This window comes from Pleurodeles waltl, chromosome 9 (assembly GCF_031143425.1).
Source record: "Pleurodeles waltl isolate 20211129_DDA chromosome 9, aPleWal1.hap1.20221129, whole genome shotgun sequence".
NCBI lineage: Eukaryota > Metazoa > Chordata > Amphibia > Caudata > Salamandridae > Pleurodeles > Pleurodeles waltl.
The window spans coordinates 901,546,009-901,572,976 of NC_090448.1; the positions used below are offsets into that span (position 1 = coordinate 901,546,009).

General features: G+C 46.5%; 1 protein-coding gene across 3 annotated transcripts in view; it reads right to left on the reverse strand.

Annotated features, from left to right (window-relative positions):
* The window catches only part of DICER1 (dicer 1, ribonuclease III), an 848,581-nt gene that overhangs the window by 446,452 nt on the left and 375,161 nt on the right, over positions 1-26,968 (reverse strand). For all 3 annotated transcript variants that reach the window (XM_069208246.1, XM_069208245.1, XM_069208247.1), the window contains one exon: positions 9,718-9,857. In XM_069208246.1, the coding sequence (XP_069064347.1) occupies positions 9,718-9,857 (140 nt within the window). The remainder of the gene's footprint in view (positions 1-9,717; positions 9,858-26,968) is intronic.

Consider the following 26,968-nt stretch of genomic DNA (forward strand, 5'->3'; position numbering starts at 1 on the left):
GGTCTGGAGTTAAGTCACAGAGTCTGTGTTTCTTCTATTGCTTGTGTGTGTACAACCAATGCTTAACACTACCCTCTGATAAGCCTAAGTGCTTGACCACACTGTCACAAATAGAGCTTTAGTATTATCTATTTTTGCCTTAGTCAAGCCTCTAGGGAACCCCTGGATTCTGTGCACACTATATCTCATTTTGATATACTATATACAGAGCCAGATTCCTACAACAGGTATGTTGGATAATGGCTGGTCCCCATTTGTCTGCAGTGATGGCATTCCAAACAGGGTGGAAAAACTGTAGTCTGCCCCCGACAGGTGTTGTGTGGTCCGGGGGAGGATGCAGGTAGTCACTGCTTGGCAGTGGGTGTTGCTCCGTGTGTGGAGGCACCCTTTCCGCTACCCTTGTTGTTTGTACCTTTATAGGAACCTCTGAAATAACCCCTGATGTAGGATGACTCGAGTTGTTTTTGTTGGGATGTGGAGGCATCAGTGGAGGAGAACTTGTATGTTCCTATACAGCCTGGGCGACGAAAAGAGTCCCTGTGAGCTAAAGTTTATAATGTTCTCATTGCTTTGCCTATATTGTATCTTTTTTCATTTTATCTAATGTTGTGTTACCCGTGGTCCAAACAGGTGCTCCTTATCAAAATATTTTAAACTGCCTGCTGGACCTCTGGTTTGAAACCAGAACATCATAGCCATGTGTGCCTTCTTAGCAGGATGCTGGCCGCTGTATCTGCTGCGTCAAAGGCGCACCATATGGAGTCATTGGTGATTATCTGTCCCTCAGTGACAAGCTGCTGTCCGCTCTTGTGGTGTTCTTTTGGGAGGTACTGCAACAGTTCCTCCATCTTATCTCAATGTGCTCTATCATATCGGGACAAGGGGGCCTACGAATTGGAAATGTGCCACGCATTGCACCCTGTGCCACCACCACCTTCCTAGTGTGATAGATGAGCTTGCTCTCCTTTTCAGGAGAAGGACAGTACCCAATGGCTTGACTATTTGTCCATTTGCAGGCAGTAGTGGCCATAATGGAGTCAGGTGGAACTTGACTTCGAATAAAGAGAAGAACTGAAGGAGCTGCCTTAAATTGTTTTATCCACACAGGTGGAGATAACCCTAGCATGGACTGGCTCCTTGCAGATATCCTCAGCATGTCTCATGCCAGGAAGAATGGGGAGAAACTGGGTGTCTCTTTGTGTGGATGAAAGTGTTTCAAATAAGAAATCCTGCTATAGGGGTTTCCTCAGGAGTACAAGTAATGGAACGCTGCCGCTCTGGAGATAGCTTGTCGATATGAGGTGGCATCTTCTGGAGGGGAGGGACAAGCTGGATAGAGGTCTGGCTTGTTAGTATTAGTGGGATCTTGGTTGTAAGTGTCCCATGGGTCAGTGTCACCTAATGGCCCCCCAAACCTCCCCAGTGTAAGTGTGTGGAGACCCGTGGGGAGTATCATCAAGTGCTTTATGTACAGAGGATTATGGTGGTGGGGTGTGAGGAGGAGAAGAAAACGGAGGTGATGGTGGTGGAGGAGTGGGAGGATAAAGATGATATGCAGGGCTGGGGGCATTGTCATTTGCCTTCTTTTTTGAAAGGATATGTATGTCCAAGGCCTCCTAAATGTTAGCTTGCTCCTCAGAAGTGTAGGAGTTGCAATAATCCAACCAGTACCCTCTTGAATGTAGAGTCTTCTCTGTCTGGTGTCCATTTTCTTGAGGGTCAGGTCAACAGGTGAGGGAGCTGTTGCACACGGGCCAGAGTCGTTCGGCTCCGAGACTTTTGGTAATTATGCCTTATACTTGTGAGGCTTTGAAGGCGCCGAGTTCAAAGGAGGCAGCTTCCGGGTCGGTGCTGAGGTTTGGATCGATACCGAAACAAGTTCCAAATATCTGATGAGCCTCAGGCCAAGGGCAAGGCCTTAGCCTCTGTGGCAATCTTCAACAATGGACCCGAAGGCGGGGCGGCCGAGACAGTTTTTCAGAACCGACCATGACTGGGAGGCAGTGGTCGTCAGGCGATCTTTGAAAGCGGTAGTGTGGTTTTGTGGAGGGCTTGGGTGGTGGAGCAGAGGCCACAGTACTCACACGCTGGACAGATGGTAAGTCCTGCTTTTTGAGACTGAGCTCCACCTCAGATCCAGAGCTGTCCTCTATGGAGAAGGCTTCTTCCTCCTTGGCAGTTGGCTCCTCTTGGGCATGCACTTCCCCTAAGAGATCAGGGTGTTTTCCAATGCTTTCTAGGTCATGGCAAGTCGTCTAGTCCTCTGCCCCGAAGAGTCTTTTTTGACCTGAATGATTTGTAAGTGTCGTAGTCGGTCTCACAATGGTCAGGCAAAAAGCAGAGGTTGCAATCAAGGTGTTGGTCGGTGTGCGAATATTTTTCGTGGCAACGCAGATAAAAACTAAAGGTTGTACATTCCATCAGAAGAATATCTTCGTCGATATCGGAGATACACTGGAAAGTAGGCACGAGATAGGTGGCAGTGCCCTAAAGGGCGGTCGGTCGAATCAAAAACTGACAAAATTCACTGGTAGCACAGGAATGGAGAAGCACAATCAAAACAATACAGACGAAACTGGAAAAAAGCATAGAATCGCACTGAACTGACACAAAAAGACCGAGCAGAAGCACACAGGTCCGAACCTAATGGCAGACAGAAAACAACCTAACAATGAAGTCGATGCCCCTGCGTATTACCACCAAGAAGAATCGCTGCTTGAACATGAAAGACTTCTTAGAAGAAAACCAACTTGCACAACTCCGGACCCAACACTAAATGGCAGGAGTATGCAGAGCATGTGTATCTAAAGCAACACATGTCTCTTCCTTATGGCTGTATGGCCTGCTGTAGGGGTGACTTACATATATTGCATGCAGTGTCGGCAGACATGGCACACAGGATGTGTGTCATACCGTGTTTTCACTTTTGTCTGCACCACGTCACACAGCCTGCAATGGTAGGTGAGGGGTCCCTAAGGGTGGCACTATACATGCTGCGGTCCTTAGGGACCTTTCTTAGTACCCATGCCCTAAGTACCAGGGGTACCATTTACTGGGGACTTACAGGGGTGCTAAAGGTACTGCTGATTGGGGAGTAATTGCACAGTTTTAGAGAAAGAGATCTGGCACTGGGGGACCTGGCTAACAGGATCCCAGTGCACTTCAGTCAAAATTGCATCAAATGCCTGGCAAAAAGTGGCACTTCCCTCCAGTAGTGCTTTGTGACCATGAACCCTCATCCGCAAGCTGTGACCTGACATATAAAAAATAGGCACTCTGTGTCAATACAGTTGTAGACCTGTCCCTGATGGAATTGCCCACTTCAGTCCTTCTGGAGCCTGCTTCATGGCCAGTGTGTCGCAGAGCTCAATGCAGAGAAACTACCCACCTTGAAAGAGTGTTTTCTTCTCTACACTGCTTGCCTTACTTTGCCCCAAAGAACTCCAAACAAATCTGAGCATCCAACCAATCGTCTTTGGTATGATTGATGTAAAAACATAAGACTCTCTTGGGGTTTAGATGATGGAATCTCACCTCCTCTTTTGAGGGAAAAAGATGGAGCCGAAAGCGATGGATTGCCCAACATGAAATTAAGCCATAACCTTTGGCAAAATGTCTGCCCAGGTGAAAGAGAACATCACTAAGAAAGCTTGTAGTGTACTCATGTGAGGAGCTGCAGTTATAGCGACCAGTAATACAGTCTAGTCAGGAGACTTAGTGGACCACTGCGCATTGGTTCGAAGGGAGTGCACATAAGGCAAGTGAAGACCAAGCTGAAATCCCACTGTGGCATTACAAAGAGTTGGGGTGGAAACGTCGGTCAAACCTTTTATAAACTGCATCACAATAGGTGATTTGAACAAGGATGTCCGGTCTGAAAAATGCAAGGCAGCCAAAGGTGACAAAATAACATTTACCAATGTCCACTGCAAGTCCTTGCTGGGCCACAGATATAAACAAAATCAAGACATCCTACAATTGGGCCTGTAACAGGTCTGTATTGCGGGTGCCACACCTGCCTTAAACGGGTCCCAGCACCCGTTTAGTCAGACTTTGCAGACGGATGCGTGGCAGCAAGGATGACATCCACAACTTTGAAAGGAAGATTGAATGAGTGGCAGTTAACAGCATTCAATCTCCATGCATGGAGGAGCAGACTGCACAGGTTACGGTGCAGGACCCTGCTCTGCTGCTGCTGAGACAGGACATCTTCCTAAAGTGGCAGACAGATTGGAGGCCACATGTTCACGCTCAGAAGATCAGGGTAACACATTCTCTTTGCCCAAACCAGAGCCACTGAGATGAATGGGCCCAGTCATTCCTGATCTTCTTCAGAACTCGTGACAGGAATTGTAGCAGAAGAAAGACATACAGGACTCTTGTGCTCCATTTATCTAGAATGAGACTCAGAGAGAGCATTCTCGGAAACTCCAGTGAACAGATGTCTTGACAATACATGCTCTCGGCAGTGTCAAAAAGATCTAGCTAGGTACTGTTGAACACTGGCTCAGTTTATAGTGTATACCTATGGTGTGGAACCCTTTACTGAGTCCAGGAAACCCTTAGTGATAGTGTTTAAGTGTCCAGATAGCAAAAGCTCTCTAGGGGTAGCTGAGGCGAGCAGCTGAAGCTATCCAGGAGGAATATAGGGCACTTGCAATACAACTGTAGTCAGTCAGTTACTCCCACACAAGAAAGAACCACACAAGTGTTGCAAAAATAAAGGATTCTTTATTACAGCACTAAGTACTAGACTAGCATTGATATATCTCCCTTTGGATATATCTACAGACAATATTAACACCAAATAACAAACAGAAATAGTAACAAATTTACAGGGTTCTATTTTGGTAAGGGGGGAACAAACTATATACTAAGTAAGTGGAATGCGAAATAGTGAACCTAACCAAGGTAAGTGTGGTAGTTAGCTAGGGGCTGGGGAAGAACAAAACCACCAGAGGTAAGTACAGCAAGTGTCCCCAGCGTCTGGGTGCAGAGTGGTTACCTACCCAGTTGTCCCATAGCCTAACACAGGGAAGTCGCAAGCTTCCGGACCCTTCCCAGTGGACCCCGAGTAAACCCAAAAACAGGAGGAAGGCTGAAGAGTGTCCGACCCAAGGATACCCAGAAGACAGGAGTACCTACACGAGGGGACCCCGATGCATAGGGGTGAAAGGATAAGCAACCAGGTCAGAAATTCACAGGGGCCTCTGCCTACCTTTTTTCCAAGATGGCAGAATAAACTGGCCACCTGGAAGAGCTCTGTGCACCTTCCTAAGAGAGCAGCTGGACAGGGGGTTGGTCACTTCCCTGTCCTTTGTGTGATTTTGCACCAGAGTGGAAACCAGGGATTCCTGAACTGGTGCAAACCGGAATATGCAAGGAGGGCACCTAATGTGCCCTTCAAAGCAGTCTGGTGGCACTCAGAGACCAACCAACCCCAGCCCAGCCCAGCCCTTAGACACCTAATACACAGGGGGAGGTGGTCACGCCTCTCCCTTGCAGGAAATCCTTTGTTCTGCCTTCTTTTGCTTGAGTCCGGCTCACCAGCAGGAGGGAAAAACAGTCTCTGGGCTCAGCAGCAGCGTGGGCTGGCAGCCGGACCCCATAATGCTGCACAGGCAAAACTGGGGGATCCTCTAAGGAACCCCCAGAGTACAGGGGATCACACAACTAGCACTGGAATCAGTGTAGTTGCATCATCCCAACAGTTTTGATACCAAAAGGTTCGGAGAAGCCATTATGTAGTTGGATCACTCGTGTTGACCAGTGTCCCCTACTTACCTTAAGATGGCTTCTCTGCACTTACAAAGCCCAGGGAATGGAGTCTGGGTTTTGTAGGGTTACCCTGCTCATGCAAGGGTACCCTCACACTTAGGGACATGCACCCTTCCCGTGGGCTGAAGGGGCTACCAGAGGTGTCACATAGTGCCTAAGTGCAGTGACCAGGATATAATTTAGGCCTTATATCTTTGGTGAAAGGGTGCATGCACCATTTCACTCAGGCTGCAATGGCAGGCCTCCAGACACAGTTTGCATGGGCTCCATGCTGCAGCCCCGGGGAGACCCCTGGTGTACAAATGCCCTGGGTACCTATGTACCATATACAAAGGACTTACATGGGTGCACCAGTATGCCAATTGTGGGGTGTAACTTTACCAGCAACCACATTTAGAGGCGAGAGCACCGCCAATAGGGTCCTGGTTAGCAGGATTCCCAGTGCACTACAGTCTAACCACAATGACACGAGGCAAAATGTGGGGGTAATCATGTCAGAAAGATGCTACCTTCCTACAGGTACTTCCTCAATTGCTGGGAGATACCTTGTGCCACCTTGAGTTGTAAGCTCCATTTGTGATATAACAAGCATCACTGGCTGAGTTGGTCCACCCTGGTGTTTAAAGATAACGCCAGATGGTTCATGACCAGGGAAATGGCCCGAAGCTCCATTCAGCTCCAGAGACAAAGTGCCTCTTGACACACGAATCAGGACCCCACTCTGTCCTGCTTGTTGCACTACCACGTGGCGGCAAGGTTGTCTTTGAGAACCTGGACCAGCCTCCCTTTGATTGACGGCAGTAGGCTTTCAGCACCAAGAAAATGGCCTGCAACTGAAACAGGTAGATGTGGAGACTAATCTCCTCCAGAGACCAGAGTGCGCTGATTTCCAGCTCTCCCAGATGACCTCCCCGTTCCAGCAATGATGCATCTGTCACCACCATCTGCTTAGGGAGGGAGTCTACTGCCAGTCTAATTGCAGTCAAGAAGCCACCACTGCAGGTTTTTTGCAGTCTCCTCCGACACTCAAATTTAATCTGATTGCTTCTCCTAAGGCTGGGCCTATTGAAACTTCAGGTTACAATCTAGAGCTTGAATATAGCACCTGGCATACAAGACGAGCAGGATGCAGGAGGCCAAGAAGCCTCATAGCCCACTTCACTGAGACCAAGGAATGAACGAACATTGGGATAAAAGTCCTAATCTCCTGGACTCACGACAGACGGAAGGCCCAAAACAACATTGTATCCAGAGAGGACCTGAAGAAAAGGAGCCACTGCTGAAGAGTCAGGTGTGACTCCAGCATGGTAATAGTGAACTCCAATAAAGACAAGAGGTTCACTGTCGTATGGAGTAGGTCCACGACTGACTATGGTGAGCCTGCATTCAGCAGCCAGTCAATTAAGGTTAGGGGTGGGCGGTGAGCTCCACTCCGTTCGCGGAGTTTGCTGAGTTTTGCCAACTCCGCTTAGAGCGCAGAGTTCTGAAAAACTCTGCGGAGGGGAGTTTTTTTCCTCGTTCGCGCTAGCCAATGTTAAGTTGGAGAGTGAGAGCGAGGAAAACTTACTCCAGACCTTCTCTCAGTTAGATTTTGGGCACTTGTGGATGGTCACTACTGCTTACGTTGAGAAACCTTCTGTTCGTTTGAGGAAGCTGCCGCATGAGTAGAAAAGTTACTTGAGCGTCAGAAAAGAAGCAGCGTCCTCTTACGCTGCGCGTGCTGCCGTTCGCACTGAATTTTCATTACAGGACAAACATCCGGCACTAAAAATCTGCATTAACAGCACGTCCTAACGCACTCCGTCGCTTGCGGAAATCGGCATGAGAGATGGGGAAAAGTCTGCAAATCCGGCCTGTAAATATTTGTAAGTGAGAAATCTGCATAAAGAAGTATTCCTCAGAACATCATATACAACCAGACCTAGTGGTTGTTGTGCCTTGACTTTCAGTAACAATTTATCAGCATAGTCCTCAAATAATCTCTCACCATCTGTATAGTACAGCTCACACAGGACAGAAGATTACCTGACATACTTATGGACACGTTTGAGGCCTGAGGAGAGAAACCAAATAAGTTAAATACAGTACATTAAGCAGAAACCGAAGAACCATCAGCGAAGCTCAAATCCTTAGATGGCAGGCACTACTGAAAAAAAGAGGAGGGGCTAGGATGGGGAGGAATCCGAAGGTGGCATAATTCAGAATGGAGACAAACGGAAAGCCCAAACTGAGATTTGTGGAGCAAATGTATCAGTTGAGGTGTGAAGCACATGGTAAAGATCTAGCAGAACGGCTGCCCTGATGCTAGAAAGAGATGGGACAGACAGAGAAGGCAGGTGGTTTCATTGAGGCACAGTTGGAAGGTTCTTGGTTTGTGCTTGGACACATGGAATTGTTGGTAGGAGTTAGATTAGAGCAAAGTGTGATTGACTGCTTGGAAGAGAATGTCCAGGATGATGCTGGAGGAGGATGTGAGCCATGTCTCTGGTTAAGAAATCATTAATGTGTGCATGGCTGCAAGGTCCTCTGCAAGGTAGACTGCTGAGCAATCACTGATCTAGATGAACAGTGTTAATGTGTGGGTTATTTGTGGTAATGAGTGAGACTTGTATGAGTCTGCTAGAGTCTGGAGTATGTTAACACGTGCCTAATACTTGCATATCTGCATTTGCTGTGTCATGATATCCTAATAATCAATGGAACAGTCTTGACTGTTTCTGAAGCTTTGTGACAGCACCTGTTTCGATAGTAAAGGAGTTAAAATAATGCATGATGACATGAAGCAATGCAAGAGCTGTACTTTGTTATGCCTGCAGTCATGAATCATCTCACCTTTGCTTAAACCCAGGGTTCTGTGTAAGGGTTCAAACTTCAGCTGAGCCCACAAGTCTGCAGCAGCTGAGTATGACACAATCATTTTTGGCACGTTGGTAACTTATGGCAAAAATGATGTTGTGATTGCATCCCCATGTTGCCCAAAACCTTTCCATCCACTTTGGAAGGGTGCCTCCACTGAAACTTTGAACTCAGAGTGGAATCTTTAGGTCTTGGTCTGGGCCCTAGTCTTAGCATCAAAATATTTGAGTTTTTGAAAGAAATATGGAATTGCTTGTACTGGTCTCAGAAGAAGGGGTGCATACAGAATTCTTCTCCGTCACAGACCAGCACTCATTTTAATGCTTTTTCTTTTGCAGTAAGACTTTTCTAAAAGATTTTTTAACACTGTTAATTCATATCCTTGTAGATAAAGTACCACCGATTTCAAAGTTTGCTCAGAAATATCATACTAATATATTTATTTGCGTGTTTAGGATGTTGCAAACGTATTCCGGTAACATGATCTGTCCTTCAGTGGCTCAGCCCTCTTCCAATAAAAACCAGAAAGTAACTAAGTTAAAAAGGTATTTTAAGAGTACTTGTAAATGCAGCTTAGTGGAGAAATAAATAATGCAACTAGTGATCTAAGCTGCTTGAGGATTGATTTACTGAATAATGTATTTGTTTTGGTGAAAAGTACCAGGCACTAATACTGAGAAATCCTTTTAAGCATTAGGCGAATATAATATTATAATGCCATTTATGGATAACACTGAAGCAACTGGCTAGTCGGCAAACATCTTTAAAGAGTGTCTAAGAGCTAAATGAAAGTTCAGAGTGGGAGCAGCTATGTGGTTTATGGCTGATGTAAACCGTGAATAAGAATGAAACAACAGAATAAGGATATTCTCCATCTGAAAGTGGGAATATTCTAAAAAAGTTTTCAATTCAGAAAAGCTCAAAAGTTGTAGAATGTCACTTGCCAAGGTTTCATTTATGAACCATTACCAATGAGACAAACTGATCTGATCACATTTTTTACATCATTAAAATCATTACTTTATGTAAGCAAATCAATCAGATAGAAATCAACGTTTCATTTCTTGTTAGGATAATACTAACAGCTTTTGGGTAGCACTGCCTTCGTTTTGTAGAACCTGGTCTCCCTGGAACGTTGGTTTCTTCCTCGTCATGTAAATCGAGCTCCTCCTCATACTTCACAGTTTCTTTGCCAACTGGCATCAAATGATCATCCAATTCACCTATAAGAAATATGGTCATTAACCCAACTGAAAATCATTTAAAGTCTTTCCTTTGCAGATGGTAAATACACTTATCAGTATTCTAGAACACTGATTCACTATTTGCTAAGTTTTGTTAAGACAGAGCTTCATAGTGCAGTACTCGATCAAATTTATACTTTGCGTCATGCTCACAGACAATGAAAATAGGGAACTGTTTTCTAGTTATGCTGTACAATAGGAGCACCCACAAAATGTCCAGGAATGCTGAATGCATGTCAGGTTTTTACAAGGTACAAAATAAAATGTGATAGAAAAAAATCAGAAGGTTGGCTGAAGTGGCATGACTAGGCACTATTGTAACCATGTTTAACACCCATTATCGATCATCACAACCTTTAATTATCTCCACAGAGAGAGGGACAATGTCATGCATTGATGTAGGTTTATTACTTTTTCAGACAACCCTCTCTCAAATTAGCAATCTCATTCAGTTCTACTAACAAATAAAGCCTTTCGAAATTTGATTATAAAAAGGCCAATTCAGAGAGTGCATGGTACCGCTTTCTATCAACAACTTATGAAATTTTTTTCTGCACATGGTGCAACTATTGAATTGTTTATCTGAAGCGTTGCACGTATAAGCTTTAACTAAGGAAGTCTCACAAGTTGGAAAGTGTAACCATGCAGAAGGACTGTCCATTAAAATCCCTCTATTAGCTACTATACCTAAAAACACAATCGTGAAAATGCACAGAAGAGCCAATGAACAGCTCTGTTTGGAATGGAGTGGATGTATGTGGTCTGGCATGGAATTATGTGGGTTGTACAAGTTACTTACCTTTGGTAACGATATATCTGGTAGAGACATATTCAAGTGTAGATTCCTTACCTTTGAATTTTCCCAGGCGTTAGACTGGATCCGGAGATTTTCCTACGAGCAGTACCTCTGCGCGCTGTCAGTCGACTACAAAGGTGTCGTTGGCGTTGTGTTCGCCATGATGATGTCACGGTCGAATATAGGCGCCACCCCGGTGCGCTGACGTCAAGTTTCCTTTCACGACTTTCCACGCCAGTACCGCGGAGCCATTAAGAACATAGAGTGGTGCGCCAAAACTAGGGCCCTTAAGGGGAAGTTCCTGTCCCTGGAAAAAAGTTTGCAGTGGAGGGAAGGATGGCCGGGTCGGTAAGGAATCTGCAACTAGAATATGTCTGTACCAGATATATCGTTACCAAAGGTAAGTAACTTGTACATATGATAGAGACTTCTAGTTGCAGATTCCTTCCCTTTGAATAGATACCCGAGCAATACCATCCCCGGTGGTGGGCTGCAGACCAAGATCACACCAAGAAGTCCTGCATGACCGAACGACCAAAGTAGCTGTCCCTTCGGACCCGATTGTCCAGGAAGTAATGTTTGGTAAAAGTGTGCAGAGATGCCCACTTCGCTGCCTGACAGATGTCCAGGACTGGAATGCCCTGTGCTAACGCTGTGGTAGCAGCAGTAGCTCTGGTGGAGTGAGCGAGCAAACCTTTGGGAGGTTGCTTTTTAGCCAGAGCATAGCACATTTTGATGCATAAGAGTACCCATCGTGAAATGGTCCTCTTCTGCACCGCCTTCCCCTTCTTTGCACCCACTTATTCCACAAAGAGTTGATCGTCCACCCGGAAGTCTTTGGTACGATCAAAATAGAACACCAACGCACTTTTTGGGTCCAGAAGGTGGAGTCTCTCCTCTTCATGAGAGGGATGTGGGGGTGCATAAAAGGTAGGCAAGGTGATGGACTATCCAACATGGAAAGGTGTCACTACTTTAGGTAGAAAAGAAGTCCTTGTGCGAAGCACCACTTTGTCAGGAAGTATGGCAGGAAAGGTGGCTGAGATGACAGAGCCTGGAGCTCACTTACTCTGCGGGCAGAAGTAATGGCAACTAAAAAGGCAGTCTTAATAGTTAAGAGCCGTAAAGGGCAGTTGTGAAGCGGCTCACAAAGGGTACACATAAGGTATGTTAATACCAGGTTTAGATCGTATTGTGGCATGATAAATGGGATAGGAGGAAAGAGATGCGTGAGGCCTTCAAGAAACCTCCCAACTATAGGAGATTTAAATAAGGATGGCTGATCTGGTAACCTCAAGAAAGCAGAGATAGCAGAAAGTTATCCCTTAAGAGTGCCCAGAGTGGAACCCTGCTGGGCAAGGGAAAGAATGAAGAGAAGAACTTGAGAAAGAAGAGCAGATAGAGGATTGAAAGATTTGTTGATGTACCCTGCCACAAATTTCTTCCAACGACAGGCGCTTACAGTTTTGGTTGAGGAACGTCTGGCTGCCAAGATAACATTATAGACTTCAGGGGGCAGGTCAAAAGAAGTCAACTGTCGCCGCTCAATCTCCACGCAAGGAGGCGGAGGGTGGACAGGTTAGGAGCGAGGACCCTCCCCTGCTGCTGCGACAGAAGAGCCTCCCGAGGAGCAGTCTGATCGGAGGAGCTATGGCCATGCTCAACAGATCAGGACACCAGTCTCTTCCTGCCCAGTCCGGAGCCACCAGTATTACTTGGGTCCGGTCTTGCCTGATCTTCTTCAGAACTCTGGGCAGAAGTGGTATGGGTAGAAGGGAGTACAGGAGGCCTGAATTAGACTCACAACGAAAAGCGTCGCTGAGCAAGTGCCGCCTTGGAAACTCCAATGAGCAAAACAGCTGACATTGCGCGTTCTCAATAGAGACGAACAAGTCTAACCAAGGTTCTCTCTACTGAAGGAGAAGACCTTGCGACACCTCCGGATGGAGATGCCATTCGTGATCGACCACGCATTTTCGGCTGAGTTTGTCTGCTATGGCATTCAAGGAGCCCGCGAGGAAATGCCCTGATGTTCCAGCCAAGTCCAGAGGCGAAGAGCTTCTTGACAAAGGGTCCACTACCCCATTCCGTCTTGTTTGTTGCAACACCACATTACGGTGGTGTTGTCTGTGGTGACCTGCACTGCTTTCCCCTTGAGAGAGGGAAGGAATGCTTTCAATGCTAGTTGAATCGCTCGGAGCTCCAGATAACTGATATGGACCCCAGTTTCCAGCCGGAGACCAGAGGCCTATGATCTCCGCCTCTCCCATGTGGCCGCCCTATTCCAGGAGTGATGCATCTGTCACAACTGTAAGATCTGTTTGGGGAAAGGAGAGGGATCTGCCTTTGACCCAATCCTGATTTGTTAACCACCACTGCAGATCTCTTACAGCTCCTTCCGAGATCTGGACCTTGTCAGAGAGATTCCCCTGATGCTGCTCCCACTGGAACTTCAGGTCCCACTGCAGAGCCTGCATATGCCATCTGGCATTTTGAACCAGAAGGATGCAAGAGGACATGAGGCCCAGCAGCCTCAGAGTCATTCCCACCAAAATCCAGGACAGAGGCTGAAACATCGGTATCATAGCCCGAATATCCTGGACTCGCTTTTCGGGAGGATAGGCCCGAAACTGCACTGTACCCAGAACAGCTCTAATGAAAGTGAGCGTCTGAAAAGGAGTCAGGTGTGACTTCGGCATGTTGATAGAGAACCCCAGCGAATGCAAAAGGTTCACAGTAGTCTGGAGGTGGGAGACAAGTGTCTGGGGCGAGTTTGCCTTCAACAGCCAATCATCGAGGTAGGGGTAGATGGGGACCCCGAACCTGCGCAGATGAGCTGCCACCATTACCATCACTTTCGTAAACACCCGAGGGGCACTGGTAAGGCCAAAGGAGAGCACGGTAAACTGAAAGTGCTCGTGACCTAACACAAATCGTAGGTAACCTCTGTGGGCCAGAAAGACGGGAATCCGGAAGCATGCGTCTTGCAAGTCCAACACTAGCATCCAGTCTCCGGGATCCAGGGCAGATTGGACCTGAGCCAATGTCAACATTTTGAACTTCTCCTTTTTGAGGAAGAGTTTGAGGGACCAAAGATCTAATATAGGCCGAAGACCTTTGTCCTTTTTCTGCACCAGAAAGTAGCGAGAATAGCAACCACAACCTACTTCTGGCAAGGAAACCTCTCTATAGATCCTTTGGCCAAAAGGGCTTGGCTTTCCTTGCGGAGAAGCGCATATGATCCTCCGATATTCGTTTGCATGAAGGTGGCATGGCTGGAGGAGGTGGCTCGAAGGGGCGGGAGTAGCCCCTTTGGACAATTTGGAGGACCCACCTGCCCGAGGTAATGGATTGCATTGGGGCAGGTGATGGCGAATCCTGCCGCCAACTGGTTTCTGGTGTACCAGCGGACTAGGAAGATTTGGAGGCTGAGGAGGGGGCGGGGTGTACTGGGTGACCCGCTGGCTCCCTGGTCCCCGGGGACATGTGATCCTGCGGCCGCGCAGGGGCTGTACAGCATGCGCAGGCCAATGGTCGGGGGAAAGGATGTGGTTGGATGCCCCTTCTGTAGCCACGAAAGGGGGACTACTGGGGTCTAGAAGCAGGCATGAGGCCAAGGGCCCGGGCTGTGGCTCAGGACTCCTTAAAGCGCTTGAATGCCGAGTACGCCTTGTCTCCGAAGAGATGTGTGCCAAAGGACATGTCCATCAAGGATTGCTGGACATCCCCTAAAAAGCCAAATGTTCTCAGCCAGGCGTGGCGTCTCAATGCCACCGTGGATGCAACCATTCTACCCAGAAAGTCGGTCGTATCCAGTCCACAACGAATCATGAACATTGCTGCATCCCTCCCATCTGTTACGGCTTGGGAAAGGATAGTCCCTGCCTCATCCGGAACTCTAGGCAGCACTTGCGCGACCGTATCCCAGAGATTATGGAAATAGCGGCCCAAAAGGCATGCGGCGTTCAAGGACCGCGTCGCTAGACTGTTGGAAGAAAACAACTTCTTCCCCAAATTAGCCAGTCTTTTTGATTCCCTATCCGGGGGTGCAGCAGGGAATGCGCCAGATGAAGAAGAAGCCTGGATGACAAGGCTCTCTGGCGTGGGGTGTTGGGTGAGGAATTTCAGGTCTGATGGCACAGGCCGAGGGTGGCGGGCAATAGTCCTATTCACAGGAGCCCCTGTGCTGGATCTGGACCAAGTACCCAAAAGGACGTCTGTCAGTGCTTCATTAAAGGGAAGAAGGGGCTCGGACGAGTAAGCCCCGGCTGAAGCACGTTGGTTAGCATATTAGGCCCAACCTCCACAGAAGATAGTTCGAGGTCCAGGACCTAAGCCACCCTTCTCACCGCCATGGAATAAGAGGCACCCTCCTCCATAGCCACGGTAGGAGGAAAGAGTATTGTTAGGGGAGGTGTCTAGACCACTGGCATCACCCAAATCCTGCACCCAGTCCATTTGGGGGTTAAGCTAGTATTCTAAAGTGTCCAGCGTCCCCTCCATATCCATATCCCCATGTCCATACCCACAAGAAAAAGGGCCTGGATCAACCCTGAGCCCAGAGAGCCCATAAAGAATGGAATCAGCGCCTAGTGACATTGTTCCGGTTCTGGGTCGTCACCTATGAGGATGGGATCAACGCCATTTGTGGGCCCAAACGACATCCGAAGCATTGACGTCTGACCCGACACCGGTGAAGGTCGCTGTGGCACGACGAGCCTCAGGACAGATCTACGATTGGATCCGGAAGGGCCCTCCGGAGCCATGGTCGAAGGCGACGACTTTGAACCAGAGGGGGGCCCCCAACAACTCACCTGTGCCCGAAGGCGGGTCGGACTGCCCAAAATTGAAGCGCATTGCCTCATAAAATTCCTTAAGCTGGGCAGAGGTGGCTCCGGCTCCTGGGAAGTCGGGGATGCGAGGAGCCAACCCAGATGAAGGCTCCGATGACTGAGGCCTAGAGTGTCGATGCTCTTTCCGCATCGCATCGTCCGAAGGACGGGGTGAAGTCGAAGAATGCTTGTCCTTCTTCTAATTCTTCTTTTTGTGACCCGAATGTCCTGATGTTATATTGTGTTATGCTACGCTTTGTGTCAACTGAAGGGACAGGAAACTCAATCTGCTAAGCTAGGACAGAATAAACACCAGGCAGCCAGGTCCCGGGCACTTTATTTTTTTCGTTTTTTTTGTGAACCTCTATAACGCACGCAAGGCCCACCAAGGTCGGTATACAAGGGGATCGACAGCATAAAAAATATACCAAATAAAGAGGCTTATCCTATTTTCACAAGGGTGCAAAGAAAAGTGCATTATATCCATACAAAATATTCTGAATAAACAGGTAGGATTTATACAACAAGTTCACGTTGTTATGCCTGTTCGCGCTGTAAGCACAATGACTGCCATGCAGCAAGAAGTGGCAAGACAAAAGAAAAAGGAATAGTTTGTCCATGCTGAAGTATATCGACAATCGTGCAATTATCCATGTAACAGGGGCAGTCTGCAAGGCGTGCAACAAAACAGCTTCAAGGTGGGACACACATAAAGCATTTACCAATGATATCAAGTGAGTTCCGAAAGGCAAGCCCACTAACGAGTGTAAGTGGCAGGCGTGACATGGGCGTGGTTAAAAGCCCACAATACTAACAACAGATCAAAGCGCTTGCGCGCCCAACCTAAAAATGACCGTGCTCCATAAGCAGTTAATTAATTATAATACCAAAAAATCCATAGCGCTCTCCAGGTAGAAACATAAAATCCATTTACGTTAACCAGTAAAAGACATTTCTTAAAGCACAAACGAAACCAGGGAAAATATCCTGAAATTGTAATCAGAAGTCCAACTCTGTTCTGAAGGAAATTATGCTTTGACAAGCAGCAAGGAATTCTTAAAGGTGTACTGACTACTTGCTAACAAATCCAAACAGGTAATAAAGAAATACTGATTTAATAAAAAAGCTGAATTAAATAAATCATGTAAGAACTGGCAATGCCAAAAGGTCTGGCTTATGGATGAAAGTATCTCTTCAGTCACTGATGGGTTTTAAGCACTCAATAAGTCATCATACACGCACTCCATCAACTACTGATTCCACCTTTCATCACTGTTGTCTCATTCTTGACTTCACCTATTTACACATCCACAATAAATGATGCTAACTCAACAACATATGAAAGATAAAGTAAAAGGATAAAAGCAAAAAAAAAGAAACCATGTGGCCACCTAAATACAGCAGGCATTTGCTTGCAATAGCAGATGAAACTGAACATAGCAGCTGGGGTCGGTCTTAGAATGGCACTGTACTAGTGTGTCAGTGTTTTAAAGTTATAGCTTAGCCATCAAGTTTAAGACCAACATTTTGGCTATCATGATGTGACGAAACAATGCTAAATAGCTAATACAATTCTGCGATGGTTGCCTGGTTTATAGGCATTTGCCGTGCGGGATGTGGTACAGTGCAACTTAAATGAGAGGGAGGCAAGCGGTGTGCGGAGCTGCTGTATGCGCTACAAGATGACAATAAAAAGAGGAAAGGAAAAATAAATTAAAGGGAAAAGAGAAAAATGGAAAATTAAAGGACTGGCCCTTCAGTCCTGGAACTAAATTATTCTCATTTCAGGCAAGGTTTGTCTTTGGTGGTGAGGGACATAGGCAATTAGATTCCATGTTGCAAAATACCTGTATACAGTCCATAACAGTGGACATAACAATCCACTTTGAAAAGCCTATTGGCTTCAAACATGTTTTTCACGATAAATAAGCCTTTATCAAACTTTTCATAATAAAACCAATTCAGGAATATGACACGACATAACTTTTCTCAGAAAAACTATTAGTCCTATAACCTTTATCATAGGGTTGTCACCATACCCTACTCATGAATACTGTATTTGGGCCACGCTTCCCCACAAGGAACCATCCGGTGTACACTTTCACAATTATATGAGGACGTGTGTTTGAGAACTCAGATCCCTCGGCCAAATTTCCGAGCTGGAAATCCGTCAGAAAAAAGCCCATCCACTCAGAAAATTGTAGCCCCCATGTAAGCCTTGGTGCAGTAAGGCACAACAACAGTGAAATTCTCCGCCCCGACTGCTGGAAGAGGGACAAATTGTGCCGAGTGACAGCCCTCGAGCATGACAAGACAAATGGCACCTTCTCGGAGCCCGTGCCAGAGCAGAAATTAATGCGGCGAACGGGGGACCACTGGACTGGTCTGCGTCCTCAGAGGAGATGTGAGGAGTGCGACAGCACACAGCAGACAGGAGCCTCTGCAAGGACGGGAAGTGGCGAAGCGGATCCGGAAAGAACAGTGCGGCATAGACCATCTGTTGCGGAGGCACTGGGAAGCCTGTGTGCAGAAACAGCAGAGTGGCCCGATGGACATGTAAGAGGCTGCGAGGGCGGCGGTGAGACATGGGCAGACCACGGCGAGAGACGTACGCCTTAAGAGGAAAGAGGGGCGGATACGAGGAGTTCTGCTGGGACTGGGACCACTTAGCTTGACAGCAGAGAAAAAGACAATACTGGAGTCGTGCAGAATTCATGGTGCAGCACACACAGGCAAAGGGTCCAAGACAGTGAGAGAAGTAGACCTCCCTCCCCGGCTGTGGCCATGGTGGATCTGGGAGGCGCATGGTGCTAAATCATACTAAATAATTACACTAAGCGGGCAAAGGTAGGGGGCGTATTTGTGTAGGTAGGAGGTACAAATAGCCTGCCTGTAGGAGACACACCTCCTTCAAAGTGAGGCAGACAAACTCCATAAAAAAGCAAGAAGAACATTATATTAAGTCGGGTAGCTGCAGATACACATGCTATGCATAGACTACAAAGCCGTTTTACCTACCATAAGCGGTGGTCAGCCTGTAGGAGTTGAAGTTGTTTGAAATTGTGTTCTTAGTACAGCCTGTCCTACTGTGGCCTGCTGTGTTGCTAACACATCTACACAGTAATGCTTGGTAAATGTATGCGGTGTTGACCAAGTGGCTGCTTTACAAATTTCGGCCATTGGGATGTTACCTAAGAAAGCCATTGTAGCCCCTTTTTTCTATGCGGAATGTGCTTTAGGTGTCACTAGTAGCTGTCTTTTAGCTTTTAGGTAACATGTTTGGATACATTTTACTATCCATCTAGCTAACCCTTGTTTTAAAATAGGGTTACCAGTATGTGGTTTTTGGAATTCTACAAATAACGGTTTGGTTTTCCTAAAGGATTTTGTCCTGTCAATGTAATACATTAATACTCTTTTAAGATATAATGTATGCAGGGCTCTTTCCGCTACAGAGTCTGGCTGTGGGAAGAAGACTGCTAGCTCCACTGTTTGATTAATATGAAACGGTGATATAGCTTTTGGGAGAAATTTAGGGTTTGTTCGAAGTACAATTTTATGTTTATGTACTTGTATGAACGGTTCTTGAATTGTGAAAGCTTGGATTTCACTAACTCTTCTTAATGAAGTAATTGCGACTAGGAAGGCAACTTTCCATGTTAAATACTGAATCTGGCAGGAGCGCATAGGTTCAAATGGTGGCCCCAAAAGTCGTGTGAGCACTATGTTTAGATTCCACGATGGTATTGGAGGTGTTCTAGGTGGAATAACGCGTTTTAATCCTTTCATGAAGGCTTTGATAACAGGGACTATAAATAAAGAGCTGTGTTCAATATTTTGCAAGTACGCAGAGATTGCAGTGAGATGTATTTTAATGGATGAAAAGGCTAAATTTGCCTTTTGCAAATGAAGCAAATAACCTACAATGTCTAGTATTGATGCTGAAAGAGGGGTAATTTGTTTAGATTGACAGTAATACACAAATCTTTTCCATTTGTTTGCATAACACTTCCTGGTAGTAGGTTTCCTTGCTTGTTTAATTACTTCCATACACTCAGTTGGTAGTTGTAGATATCCAAACTCTATGATTTCAGGAGCCAAATCACTAGATTGAGTATTTTGGGATTTGGATGCCTGATCATTTGTTTGTTTTGCTTTAACAGATCTGGTCTGTCCTGGAGTTTGATATGTGGTACTACTTACAGATCTAATAGTGTTGTGTACCAGGGTTGACGTGCCCACGTTGGTGCTATAAGTATGAGCTTTGTTTTGACACAGTTTGTTGACTAGAAATGGAATGAGCAGGAGAGGGGGAAAAGTGTAAGCAAATATCCCTGACCAATTCATCCATAGAGCATTATCTTTGGATAGAGGATGTGGGTACCTGGATGCAAAGTTTTGGCATTTTGCGTTTTTGCTGGTGGCGAATAGGTCTATGTCTGGTGTTCCCCAGTGGTGAAAATATGGCTGAAGCACTTTGGGATGAATCTCCCATTTGTGTGTTTGTTGATGATCTCGGTTGAGAACATCTGCCAATTGGTTGTGTATCCCAGGAATGTATTGTGCTACTAGGTGAATGTTGTTGTGGATTGCCCATTGCCAAATCTTTTGTGCTAGGAGGGAGAGTTGGGATGAATGAGTCCCTGCTTGTTTGTTTAGGTAATACATTGTTGTCATGTCTGTTTTGATAAGGATGTTCTTGAGGGTGAGAAGAGGCTGAAAAGCTTTGAATCCTAGGAATACGACTAGCAATTCTAGGTGATTTATGTGAAACTGTTTGTGTTTGGCGTCCCATTGTCCTTGAATGTTGCGATTGTTGAGGTGTGCCCCCCAGCCAATCATTGATGCATCTGTTATAAGTATGGTCTGAGGCAAGGAGTCTTGAAAAGGCCGCCCTTTGTTTAGGTTTGTGGAATTCCACCACTGAAGTGATATGCGTGTTTGGCGGTCTATCAACACTAGATCGTGAAGTTGACCCTGTGCCTGTGACCATTGCTGTGCAAGGCACTGTTGTAAAGGCCGCATGTTTAGCCTTGCATGTGGGACAATGGCGATATAAGATGCCATCATGCCTAACAGTTTCATGACAAATTTGACAGTGTGCTGTTGGGCTGGCTGTGTTTGTGTCAATACATTGCGAAATGCTTGTATTCTTTGTGGACTTGGGTTTGCGAGTGCTCTTTGTGTATTTAGTGTGGCTCCTAAATGCTTGCTGTGAATCAAAAGAATGTACAGGAGATTGTACAGGTGTGGGAGTAGTAGGGGGAGAGACAAGCAAGTGAGGAGAGTGAAGAGGAGACTGAGGAGGAGAAAATTGAGAAGGTGGAGATTTTCGTTTAGTCTTTGGCACTTTAGCCGGTGGCTGAGCAGTGTCCAATTGTTCCTGAAAGGCCGATTTCCTCTTAGGCTTCAGAGGAGGTGTAGTTATAATTTTGTCAGTGTCCTTGTGAATCTGAATTCTGGCTTGCCTTTCATCTATATCCTCCATTTGTGAATGTCCCTCTGTGATTTTATGGCTTTAAGTACTTGCGAAAGCCCATGTTCCTCCGTATAAACTGGCCTTTTCAGCTCCGAAGCTGATTTTTTCAGTATCGAAAGGCTGGGAGTGGATGTTGGCCTCGGCTTCAAAAGCGATTTTCGAGGTTTCGACTCGAAGGATCTGTGCCTGATAGTCTCGGAGAGAGAGATTCAGCTCGAGTCCGAAGGCTTGGGTGGCGTGGCCTTTTTCGGTGCCGAAGTTGTTGGTTGGTCACCGAAGGTCTTTTTACAGGTCAAGCCATGGCCTTCCAGCAATGGCGTTCCCAAGGCCTTATGTTTGAGCTTGGCAGGGGCAGGCGTACTCACGTGCTGTCCTGCCGTGACTGGTCTGTCCTCCTTGGACTCCTGTTCAGAGTCGGACCTTTGGACGGAGACTGCTGTGTGCAAGATGTCCTCCTCCTCGACGTTCGGTGCTCTTGGACGCCATCTCGAGTCTTCTTGCTCTTCTGTCTCGGAGAGATTTCTTCGAACTGAAAGATCTGCAGGCCTCACAATTTTCTTCCCGATGGTCTGGGGAGAGACAGAGATTACAGACGAGATGTTGGTCTGTGTAGGGAAATTTTGCGTAGCACTGAGGACAAAAGCGGAAAGGGGTCCGGTCCATGAGGCTTCCACGCGGTCGGCCTGACCAAGCCTGAGTTGGGGGCGCGCACCCCGAAGGGTGAGTAAAGATGTTTGACCCGACGGTACCGAAGTGTCGATGGAAGATGGTACGTGATCGAAACAATACCGACCAGAATTAGCTAGTTTTAGAACTTTTCCGACTCAAACTATCGGAGCGAAAAGAAACACGTCCGAACCCGATGGCAGAAAGAAAACAATCTAACATGGAGTCGATGCCCATGCGCAATGGAGCTGAAGAGGAGGAGTCACTCGATCCCGTGACTCGAAAACACTTCTTCGAAGAAAAACAACTTTTAACACTCCAAGCCCAACACCAGATGGCAGAATATGCATAGCATGTGTATTTGCAGCTACACATGCCATTGATCATATATACTCTACGCTTAACATGTTCATAGGTCATTGCATAGTTTCTGTATAAGTTGTTTGATTAGATGCTTATGAGTTTCCGTTGTTATTTTACATATCAGAATAGGTAAATATTATCTTAACTATTTACCTACAAGCATTTCACTATTAAATTATTGAGGAAAGATAAAATGTTTTAAAAGTACACAAATAAATTAACTTCATATACCTCAAAGTCTGTGTTTATACAATACAACTCTAAATCTCAATATATTATATTCCTTGCACATATATTCCCTTACTATATAATCCTGTATCTATATATTTATTACTTTAGTCGTACTGTACAAGAGAAAAAAGTACTCTCTCGAAAGCTTTACTTCCTTCTCACTATCACCCTATACCTTTACCAATCTATCCTCTATCTACACTCTCTCTGACTCATCCCAAACCCATTCTACTAATATGATCTCTAAACTAACTCTTCCCAGACTCTACCCTCTTCTAACCCTCCTGGCTCACCCCAAACTTCAGTTTATTATTACAAACAGCCCTACTAAACTCTTCCTCATTTTGTATCTCCTTTGACTGATCCCAAACCCATTCTACTAATATGATCTCTAAACTAACTCTTCCCAGACTCTACCCTCTTCTAACCCTCCTGGCTCACCCCAAACTTCAGTTTATTATTACAAACAGCCCTACTAAACTCTTCCTCATTTTGTATCTCCTTTGACTGATCCCAAACCCCGCTTTACTACTATGATCGTCCTAATCCCTTTCTAAAGACTCTTCCCTCTTTTATCTCTCCTTTACTCATCCCAAACCAAAACCTTACTACTATAATCTCCCAATTAACACTTCTAGATTCTTCCCTCCTCTATCCCTCCATTATTCTATTCAATCCAACTAACATATTCACATGTCCTCCGCCCAAATTAACTCATAACTTCCTTTACTAATATTGATGTTGTACTCATATTTCCTTATAATAATAATCCACAACTAATCCTTTTGGGTTCTGGAGCGGCGTGTTACTTCGCCGAAATGCAATTAGACGCCTCGTCAGGTGTAGTAACCACTATATAAATAAAATTACAACTGCAGTATTCTAAAAGACCTCCTTCAGCCTCAACTGCCATTAGAGGTTTGTACAAACAGAATGGTATAATGTAGAGCAAATAGCTGGCTACAACAAAAACTTCAGCAATGTCACAAGAAAGTCTCAGTTCAAGTGTCAACTTCCAACGAACGGATTTTATTGAATATCAAAAATGCCACTCCGCTGAGGGCCAGCTTTTTCAGAGTAGAATGAGCCTGGTTGCCATTTAGGCGACCCTTCTTGGCAAACTCATACCAATGCCTCAGGCAGGGCGTAACTGATTTGGAAACTGTCTCGGAAATGGTTTGACATTCTTTGAACACGTCATTTCTCCCTCCTCTGTGACTACCCTATGGTTTTTCTTCTTCATAACAACAGATGCACTTCAGCGGCCCTAAACATTTTTTTACACACATCCCTCCCAGGTTTTAGCACGTCTTGTGAGCAAAGTGGACCTTGAAGGTTTACCCTGCTCCAGGAGAACTCTGGTCTTGTGACCAATCACCAATAAGGTCTCCAGGAACCCTTTCCTTGAATCAATTTATCCACAATTTGAGAAACAAATGTTCTCTTTTTCTGACCCTTCACCATGCTTGAAAAGTCTCAAGGTAGCATGCTGAGGGCGATTTCACATTGGTGACATCACAGACCGACCCATTTTACCTAAGGTCAACAGCTCTCGGAGATCCCTTTTTCTGTAATGAAAGGCACTAGGATTTAATTTGTATCAAACCTTTCCGCACTATACCCCCTTAACTGGTTCTGTGTGTTGCACGGCTGGGAGCTGTCCAATCCTAAAGTGCTCATATGCGTCGGACAGCTCCCGGCCGTCCGCACACGTGGCACTTGAAATCCCTCTGCTATGGGGCACCAGAGGGATTTCTTTTAGAAACAAACCGCCTCAGGAGATGAGGGAGAGCTTCCCCATCTCCTGGGGCCGTTTCTTTTGTTGCAATGAAATGACAATAAGCACGTGCACCACGCTGATGTAATTTCACTGAAAACGAAAGTGAAATGAGATGGTAGTCTCATTTTACTTTCAATGCCTTGGTGCTGAGGTGGCTATCTTAGACCCCTGAGCACCGAAGCAGACGGCAGAGGTATCACTGGAAAGGGGAGAATGAGCATTGCAATGCCACCACTGCTCACCAAAAAAATCTTCACAGTTTTTTTGTCCTCCCGGGTGGGCAGGTGGGGGCAATGTCAGTGGGGGGAGGGACAGAAAGCCCACTAGACACCATGGACTTCCTTCTTTTGGTAAGGTACCCCTGGAGGCAGATGGGGATTATAAAAGAACACCCACTAGACACCAGGGAAGCATTTAATTTTTTTTTTTTTTAAAAAGAGGGTCAGTGTAGGAAAGTACCTTCTTTTTGGCATGGTTACCCCCACTTTTTGCTTGCTATCAGTATGCTTTGACTGGGGTCCTGTTAACCAGGACCCCAGTGATTGTGCTCTCCTCTCTCTCTAAATTTGGTTGCCTAGGACTTTGCACACCCCACAATTGGCATACTGGCCAGGGGTCCCCCATGGGCTGCAGCATGTATTGTGCCACCATGGGAGCCCATGCAAAATGTGCCTGCAGGCCTTCCCTTGCAGCACGTGTGAAAAGGTGCATGCACCCTTTCACTACAGGTCACTGCACTAGGTCACTGTAAGTCACCCCTATGGTAGGCCCTCCTAGCCCAGAGGGAAAGGTGCAGGTACCTGTGTGTGAAGGCACCCATGCATGAGCAGAGGTGGCCCTATGAACTCCAACTCCATTGTACTGGACTTCTTAAGTGCGGGGAAGCCATTTTACCTGTGTACTGGACACAGGTCATTCACTACCTGTGTACAGCTACATTAAGGTAACTCAGAACCTGGGTATGTTTGCTATAAAACGTGTCGGAAACATTCCCCAATACTGTTGTCCTTAGAGTACCCCCCCCCAACCAGTATTGCGCCTACTAGTCTTTCTGGGTTTTGCAAGCAGCCTGCGGTGCTGCCACCCTCCAGACAGGTTTCTGCCCTCCTGCTGCTTAACCAGCTCAAGCAGCAAAAGGCGGAACAAAGGACTTACTGTGGGAGAGGGAGGAAACACCCTCTCTCTTTGGAAATAGGTGTGACATCATGGCTTGGGTGGGGTAGCCTCCCCAAGCCACTGGTATGCTTTGAAGGACACATTTGGTGCCCTCCTTGCATAAACTGGTTTGCACCAGTCCCGGGACCTCTGGTCCCTGCTCTGGTGCGAAATTGGACAAAAGAAAGGGGACTGACCACTTCCCGGTCCATCACCACCACAGGGTTGGTGCTGAGAGCTCCTCCAGGTGGCCACTTGATTCTGCCATCTTGAATCCAAGGTGGGCAGAGGCCCCTGGGAGCATCTGAGTGGCCATGTCAGGCAGGTGATGTCACAGCCACCTCCTGATAGGTGGTCACCCTGCTAGGTGACCAATACCCCTTCCTGGGCTATTCAGGGTCTCTCTCTTAGGTGGATCCTCATATTTGGCACGCAAGATTCCAGTAGGACTCCCCTGCATTGTTTACTTCATCTTCTGGCCACTGGGACTGCAACTGGAGCCTCCAGGAACCAACAATCTGCAACTTCAGCGACAGCTCTGCTCTGCAACATTGTTTCTCCGACTACTTCCAGCAACTGCAACATTTCCCCAGTTGTGCATCTTTGAGGGCAGAAAGTCTTCAGCCTGCACAAGAAGCAAAAAGGAATCTCCCTTGGAGTGAAGGAGTCACTCCCCTGCATCTGAAGGCACCAACTGCAATGACGACTCGCTGCGTGGATCTGCTCTCCTTCGGAACTGCATGGATCCTAAATCACAGGTGATGGTCTTGAGTACTCCGCTTGGTCCTCTCTGCCTGATGTCCAAATTGGGAGGCAGTAAGCCCTTTGCCTCTCCTTGCAGAACAGTACCCCTGTGCACCGCAACTCTTGCAGTTACCAAGGCTTACTTGCTCTCCTCCAAGGGCTCTTGAGGCTCAGTGTAGCCCCAGTCCCCAGCACTCCTTCCCACTGACCAACTGAATCTAGCTGCGGTCATGGGACACAACTTGCATCACTCCTGTGACTCCTCTTCGTCCCCGGTGCTGCACTGCTGGCCTTCTTCGTCCACCATCGACTTGGTCCTGCATCCACAGAAGGGTGGGTAGTGGCTCCTGCCACAACCAGACACTCCAACATGAACTGGGCTTGGTTCCCTTCCTTTGCAGGTCCTGTTCTGTCAGGATCCACCTCTGGGTTCTTCCGGTCTTGCATAATCCTTTTCCAAGGTCCTTCTGTTGGTTTTGGGGGAAACCAGGTGCTTACCTCTCCACTCTGGAGCTCACCTCTTGGGGTTCCTAGTTCCTCCAGCTCCCTTCTACGGATTCCACTTCTTGGGTGGTGCACTGCCTTTCACATTCCATTTTTATCAGTGAGCGCAAAGCGCTCCGTCCATTCTGTAATCTCTCTTTGGGCTTCAAACCACATCCATGCCACGTCAGTCACTTGCATTGGTTTGTGGGCTTGCCTTTTAAAATCCGCTTGCTTTCATTTGTGAAAGGCATGCATACGTCATGCCTTTTCTGGTGTTTAGCCCACCTACACAGCACCAGTAAACTACTAAAAACATACGAGGCTCAATGGTTTCACCCGGAGGACTTTATCTGTTTCTTTTCCACACAGCGCAATGGCACTGTATTTTGCATAGCGCAATCGCGCTGCGTTTTTTTTATTTACAACGCTAATAGCTCTATCTCGAGCAAATGCGAGACCTGTTGTATTGAAAATGCTTGTTTTCGTATATGGTTTGGCCCTCACTGTTTACCTATACTTTTGTCAATGCTTATTGCTTCCTAGGCTCTTTACTGATTG